The 7,573-nt window shown below is 35.4% G+C and overlaps 1 protein-coding gene across 1 annotated transcript in view; it reads right to left on the bottom strand.

Annotated features, from left to right (window-relative positions):
- Positions 1-2,104: 2,104 nt before the first annotated feature.
- Positions 2,105-7,573, bottom strand: part of LOC308633321 (uncharacterized protein) — a 106,261-nt gene continuing 100,792 nt past the window's right edge. The window contains exons 8-9 of the mRNA XM_081265921.1: positions 4,961-5,077; positions 2,105-3,946 (exon numbers count right to left, since the gene is read on the bottom strand). Coding sequence (XP_081122047.1) covers positions 3,591-3,946; positions 4,961-5,077 — 473 coding nt within the window. The 3' untranslated portion in view covers positions 2,105-3,590. The remainder of the gene's footprint in view (positions 3,947-4,960; positions 5,078-7,573) is intronic.

Here is a 7,573-nt window from a genome sequence, read left to right as displayed (position 1 = left end):
GCAGAGCATCCACTCCACAGGTGAGAGTCTGAAGTCTTGTTATAACTTGTATTTAAACTGTGGCTGAATAAATACAAATTAGAGCAAAGAAAGCTTCATTCTAACAGCTGTATGACTTAGTTATTCCATGAAGAACACTATGTCAAGAACAGGTCATATCCCAGAGGAGGGAGGGATAGCCTTGAGATGACTAAATAAATTGGGGTTCCAATGAGTGAGCAACCAAGCCAGATGCATCGAGAAATCAGCATTCTTTAGCTGTTTCATCAAGGATATGCAGACACCATGCAGGCACATGGAAAGGTGCTGAGGGCCATTACCAAGTAGGTATGACACATCGATTTCCTTGCCAGCGTACCCCATGTTAAATTTGCTGTGACCTTGCATGTGTGTTTGAGTAGGTGACCCTGCTCAATGACCAGGGTGGATCCAGGATTAGGGTGTATCTTGCAGTTTGAGGAAGTATAGTATCCCGGTCCTTGGATTTAGGGCGTTCCCAGTTTAAGACCTTGGGTTTTAGGGAAGTTCATGTTGAGGATTATTGCTGCCAGGATTAGGGCGTTCCTGCTGCCTGAGCTCCCGTTGAGTTCTCATGAGATTCAGAGAGCATTTTGGGAAGAAAGCCTCATGGAGTAGGTGAATTGGGTGGCAGCAGAAGAACTGGGATTGCCCCAGAATGTGTGTGGAGGCCGGTGTGAGTTTGGGAATAAAGATTTGCTGTTTGAATCTACAAAGCTGTGTGGTGGCTCGTGATTCTGTGCCCAGCCAAGACTGTGGCAGAAAGGGAAGATCTTTAGTATTTTTTTTTAGATCTCTGGTACTGAATCTTCCCTCTTATAAATAGTTAAAACTCTCATATGTAAAAAGACGCCAGTTTTCTGTGTAAAATAACATTGAGTGGAGATAAGCATGAAACCTAGAGATTTACCCTTTGGAATAAAGAATGGTGTGAATATTATTCTCCTAGAACTTATCATTTCAATATTTATTTTCCCAAATAAAGTTAAATCAGATGTTTGTGGGTGGTGTTTTCTTGACCCAAAGGGCTCACATATGACGAGAATATTGTGTTTTTACTTTTTGAACAGGAATTGTAGATGAGATTCTAGGGGTTTATTTCAATCAAAATTGTGTTTCTCTCTCTGTGGTGTCATGGGCTCCTGGAGCTGTAATATCTGAGCAGGGACAGGGTCAGTTTATAGTATCTTATAATTACTGGGTTGCTGAGGGGTCTGGGAAACCATGACACATGCTATCTATCATCTAATCCAATAAGTATAACAAACATGATATTGTAAGTTATTAAGTAGAACAAAAAAGGTCTACACAATAAAAATATATAATGAAATAAAAAAATGTGGGGGCATAAATGCTCCTATAGTACGTCTTTTTTCTTTTTACAGTCATCATTTTTCATGTTTCTGGTTACACTTTTCTACTGGGTATACAAGACTAAATAGGTGGTCCTATATTGGAATGTTTTTTCTACACTTGAGGTCAGTCTAGTCGCCTCAGTGATGAACGCCATGGAATTCATGAGGAAATGCATGGTTTCTTCAGTCCAAGCGTTATGATGGGCCTGTGGACCATGTGGTTTCCCAAGAAAACACTGAGAATATTTCCCCCTTCAGCAACCCTGCTTTTTTACCTGAATATGCATGTTGGCTCCTAGGCTTTTGGGTCTTTCTCATCTCCCTGATTGGGAGCTTATATAACTCTCCAGAGTTGTAGATCCCTTAGGGTGTACTGCAACTCTATCAGGTGAAATTTTAAAGTTGTAATTCAATCTAGGGATATCTGGACATTATTTTAGTATTCCTAGGTCCTTCTTGTAACTTAATTTTTGTATAATTACAAATAAAAGAGTATATAATTTACGTAAATTATATTCACCAAATAAAACTTGAAAAAACATATGAAATAATTAATGGAGACGTTATAGCATTATTTACCCAATAGAATGTTTTACTATTGCATCGATCCATTATCAAAGTGAATAGTGGAAGATGTGTGACCTAATAACATCATTAAATGCATGACAAGGTTAACATTAAGAAATTCACACTTTATTTAGTAACAAATTGCATCCCTAATGCAATATAAATAAAAATGCCCTGTAAAATGGGCATGGTGGTCCATGCCTGTGATCCTTGGGATGTGAGAAGCTTTTCAAGTTCAAAGCCAGGCTCCATAACTTCATGAAGCCCTAAACAACTTGCCAAACCCTATCTCTAAATAAAGATAAAAAAAAAAAAATCTGGGGATGCAGTTTACTGATAAACTTAGGGACACTTAAGTACAAAAATAAAAACCAAAAATTTAAAATTTCATATAAACCTTACAGAGACTTCTGTAATAATAAACTATGAGACTTATGTTTTCTCCAGTTGTGAAAAATGAGAATATTTAGTAATTGTTGATTTATAGTAAAATTATACCCTTTTAGGGATGCACTATTCTATATTTTTATTTCCTTATTTCTACAATATCAGATAAAGATGTTAAGAAAATTTTCAGTGAATGTCAAAAGCAATTACCTATTTTCTACATTTAAATGATTTTTTCCCCTCCTAGGTCCTGAATACTTCTAGGGATAGGCTATAGATATAAAAATTTTTAGTAAATTTCTTATTTCTTAAGGTGTTTTTGTAAATAGTTTGTTGTTAAAAAAGGTACATACTTTGGACAAATGCTACTCCACATTTGCTACAGATATAAGGGCAGAAATTTAAAAATGCCTGAAATTTGAATACAGTCTTGGACACATTCTTTGGGTTTCTATATGCTATCAATCCTCCAGTGTTTCAAAAATGTTTGATCAATGTCCAAAAGCTTTGCAAAAATTTTTCCACATGTCCTCTCACTTGAATTAATTCTGAGGTGCTGCTTAGGGTGTGAAAAACTGTTGGAGACTCTTTCACCTATTTTACACTCGTATAATTTCTGTGCTATCATATCTCTGGTGTGAAATAGTGTTGAACTACTGTGAAATAGGGTTGATTCATCCTTAAAGACACTGGTGCAATGTTTTCATTTTAAAACTTCTCTCCAGTATAAAGTCTATAATGTTTACTAATATGTGATCTTCAATTTTAAAAACTTTGCCATTCTTCACATTTATAGGACTTCTTTCTAGGATGGGTTTTCTAGTGTTGAGTAAGTGATGATTTTTTATTAAAATCCCTGCCAAATCCTTCACATTTTTAGGGCTTCTCACCAGTATATCCTCTTGTGGCAACTAAGCTGTGAGACAGTTTAAAAACTTTGCTGCATTCTCTACATTGTAGGGATTCTCTCCAGTATGAATCCTTTTGTGACAATTAAGATGTGAGATGCTATTAAAAGCTTTTACACATTCTTTACATTTGTGGGGCTTTTCTCCAGTGTGGATTCTCTGGTGCTGAGTAAGTGACAATCTTTGCCTAAAAGTTTTGACACATTCTTCACACTTGTAGGGCTTCTCTCCAGTATGAATCCTCTTGTGGCAACCAAGATGTGAGATTCTATTAAAAGCTTTGCCACATTTTTCACCTTTGTGCAGCTTCTTTCCAGTATGAATCCTTTTGTGATAATTACGGTGTAAGGTGCTATTAAAAGATTGCCACATTCTTTACATTTGTAGGGCTTCTCTCCAGTATGAATCCTGTTGTGTCTATCAAGCTGTGAGTTTGTGTTAAAACTTTTGCCACACACTTTAATTTGTAGGGCTTCTCTCCAGTATGAATTCTCTGGTGATTTTTAAGGCTTGGTTTTTGACTAAAAGCTTCGCAAATTTGTTTACATGTGTGGGACATCTCTCCAGTGTGTGTCCACTGGTGACAAATAAGATTGGAGCTTTTATTAGAACTTTTGTCACATTCTTTGCATGGAATATCTCCTGTATGAACACTGTGATGTTGAGTAAAGTTTTTGAGTGTGTTGAATTCTTCACATTGGTAGGTCTTCTCTGCAGAATAAAGTTTTTGGTGTTGAGTAAGAGTTGAACAATCTTTTAAGGCTTTGCTACACTTTTTACACTTAAAGGTCTTTTCTTCAGTATAAATCCCCTGATGCTTAACAAGTTGTAACCTTTCACTAAACGTTTTTCTGATTTCTTTTAAATTTGTAGAGTTTATCACTGTCATAGTATTTACTATGTTTAAAGAATATATCAGCTTGCTCAACATTTTCTAATCTTATAGGGCTCTCTTTCTCTATAAATTCTCTTGAATTGAGCAAACTCTGCACTGTGATTGAGAGCCCTTCCACTTGCAAGTTTTCTCTTGACTATGAATATTTGGATGAGTAATAGCTTCTGAGCACTGAAGCAAGACTTTCCCACATTTTTCATTTTGGTAATTTTTTTTTTTTATAAAATGACTAGGAGTTTCTCTATATTCATAATTTTATCACCAATGTAAATATCCTGGTAATTACTCAGGGTAGAGACATGGCTAATGGTGTTACTTTATAGAATTATCTATATAGTGCACTTTCCGGAAATCTGTATCAGAATTGTCATTGAGCAATAGTTGGGAAGTAGAAACCTTTCTACAATTCTTAATATTGTCTACTTGGGCAAAAGGAGAAATTACTGTTTTGTTGCAGAAAAATGGACATTTTGTAAAGAAACTCTCAAAAGTATCACTTTTAGAAATTTGTCTTAAATATCTTTTCTGTGCAAATGTTTGACTGGAAATTTAACTCAGTGCTACATTTATAATTGGCCAAGTTAAAAACTGATGCATGGACCATATTTGTTTTCAAATTTTCCACATTTCCTTTCAGAGGAAATATAGTCTTTAAAATGGCTGTGGATATATTCTTAAAGACATATACAGCTCCTCAAAATAAGTGGAATAAATTGAATTTTTTCAGATATTAATTGTTCCTGGTGTCTTTTGATCATAGAATTTTTATCATAATTAGGGACTACTAATTGGTTTTGTCCATTAAAATATGATTTTTGAACTTTACTTACCTATATTTTCCCATTGTTTTCTTAGTTGTAAATGGTCAAGATGATACTTTCTATATCTTCTCTCTCTCCCTTTTATTCCTTGCTCTGGTAAAATTTCTTGAGGATGATAAGTCATGACTGAAATAAAAATAATGATCATGTTTACTTACTGTACTGGGCAGAGTATATTTTGCAATCATAGGAAATTACAGCAATAAAGGAACATCATCAGGGGAGTAGGGTATTAAATCTAAGGCCATTGTTACTGCAGAAATATGTAAATCAAATAAAAATGTACACAGAAAATTACCTTGAGAACTTTCCAAATCATCTTAGTGTTCACAGTATCCAAGATGAGTACCTTACTATGGAGAGTAATATAGAAGAGGAAAATCGATTGTGTTACACAAAGCCTTTTCTCCTTCACACTATATTTTAAAAATATACCAACTTTCTTCTGTTTCATTAAAAAAGAAAAATTTGAAACATGCAAATATTTGGGGACTGTTCAAAAAGGGGTTCCTGCTTACCAACAGAAATAAAACATGGCTAAATCAAGTGTAAGAAGAGTTATGAATTACTCAATAGGAATAGTAAACTATCATTTAAAAGGGTTTTACTGAATTAAACCAACACAAAAAATAGAATGAAATTTAGTCAAGAATTGTTAATAGTAATAAGAAGAAAATGTGTGTTTAAAGACTTTCTTTAGAAAATGTTGGGGAGAGTCAGGGGTTGTTGTATACAGCAACATAGGAGGTTGAGCCAGAAGATCAAAATTTCAAAGCCAGCCAAAGCAAAAAATTCAAAGCGGTAAAGTGCCCTTAAGTTCTCTTTCCAGTACTAATAAAAACATTTCATAAATTAGGAAAAATAAAACATCCAAGTAGCTCAATTATCTCCAAGTTACAGGTTTTAGTCCAAGTTTTAAAACTCAGAATATTGAGAGCATCCAAGAGAAAAAGATGGGTCACCTAGAAATGTATAACTATATAATTGGGAAATCCTTAGCTGAAACTTCACAACACAGAAAGGAATTCAGGGCTATTTTCTTTTTTTTTTTTGTGTGTGTTCAGGATTTATTTTAAAAAGAAAAAAATCACTTACAATTCAATTATAGAAAAACCCATCACATTAAGTATTGGTAAAAGACTTTAAGAGATATCTTTTTTTTTTTCTACCCATTTTACATTTTATTTTTTTATTTTTTTTTTTTTATTGGATGTTCACAACATTACAAAACTCATGACACATCATATTTCATAGATTAGAATCAATTGGGTTATGAACTCCCATTTTTACCCCAAATACAGATTGCAGAATCACATCGGCTACACATCACATTTTTACATACTGCCATATTAGTGACTGTTGTATTCTGCTACCTTTACTATCCTCTAAAATCCCCCCTCCCCTTCCCTCCCATCTTCTCTCTCTACCCCATCTATTGAAATTCATTTCCCTCCATGTTTGTTATCCCATTCCCCTCGTAAACTCTTATATATAATTTTGTATTACAATGAGGGTCTCCCTCCATTTCCATGTGATTTCCCTTTTTTTTTTCCTCCCTTTCCCTCCCGCCTCATGTCTCTGTTTAATGCTAGTCTTTTCTTCCTGCTCAGCCTCACTGTTCTGCTCTTAGTTGCTCTCATTATATCAAAGAAGACATTTGGTATTTGTTTTTTAGGAATTGGCTAGCTTCACTAAGCATAATCTGCTCTAGTGCCATCCATTTCCCTGCAAATTCCGTGATTTTGTCATTTTTTAGTGCTGCGTAATATTCCATGGTATATAAATGCCACATTTTTTTTATCCATTTATCTATTGAAGGGCATCTGGGTTGATTCCACAGTCTAGCTATTGTGAATTGTGCTGCTATGAACATCGATGTGGCAGTATCCCTGTAGTGTGCTCTTTTAAGGTCTTCAGGAAATAGTCCGAGTAGGGCAATAGCTGGGTCAAATGGTGGTTCCATTCCCAGCTTTCCCAGGAATCTCCATACTGCTTTCCAAATTGGCCGCACCCGTTTGCAGTCCCACCAGCAGTGTACAAGAGTACCCTTTTCCCCACATCCTCGCCAGCACTTGTTGTTGTTTGACTTCATCATGGCTGCCAATCTTACTGGGGTGAGGTGGTATCTTAGGGTGGTTTTGATTTGCATTTCCTTGACTGCTAGAGATGGTGAGCATTTTTTCATGTACTTGTTGATTGATTGTATGTCCTCCTCTGAGAAGTGTCTGTTCAGGTCCTTGGCCCATTTGTTGATTGGGTTGTTTGTTTTCTTATTGTCTAGTTTTTTGAGTTCTTTGTATACTCTGGATATTAGGGCTCTATCTGAAGTGTGAGGAGTAAAAATTTGTTCCCAGGATGTAGGCTCCCTATTTACCTCTCTTATTGTTTCTCTTGCTGAGAAAAAACTTTTCAGTTTAAGAAAGTCCCATTTGTTGATTCTTCTTATTAACTCTTGTGCTATGGGTGTCCTATTAAGGAATTTGGAGCCTGTCCCCACAATCTGTAGATCGGAACCAACTTTTTCTTCTATCAGACGTAGAGTCTCTGGTTTGATATCTAGCTCCTTTATCCATTTTGAGTTGACTTTTGTGCGTGGCGAGAGGAGGGGATTTAGTTTCATTT

The sequence above is a fragment of the Spermophilus citellus genome, assembly GCF_964194105.1.
Source record: "Spermophilus citellus genome assembly, chromosome: 14".
Classification (NCBI taxonomy): Eukaryota; Metazoa; Chordata; class Mammalia; order Rodentia; family Sciuridae; genus Spermophilus; species Spermophilus citellus.
Note: the sequence above shows the minus strand (reverse complement) of the source record. Positions and strands in the feature narration are given on the sequence as shown.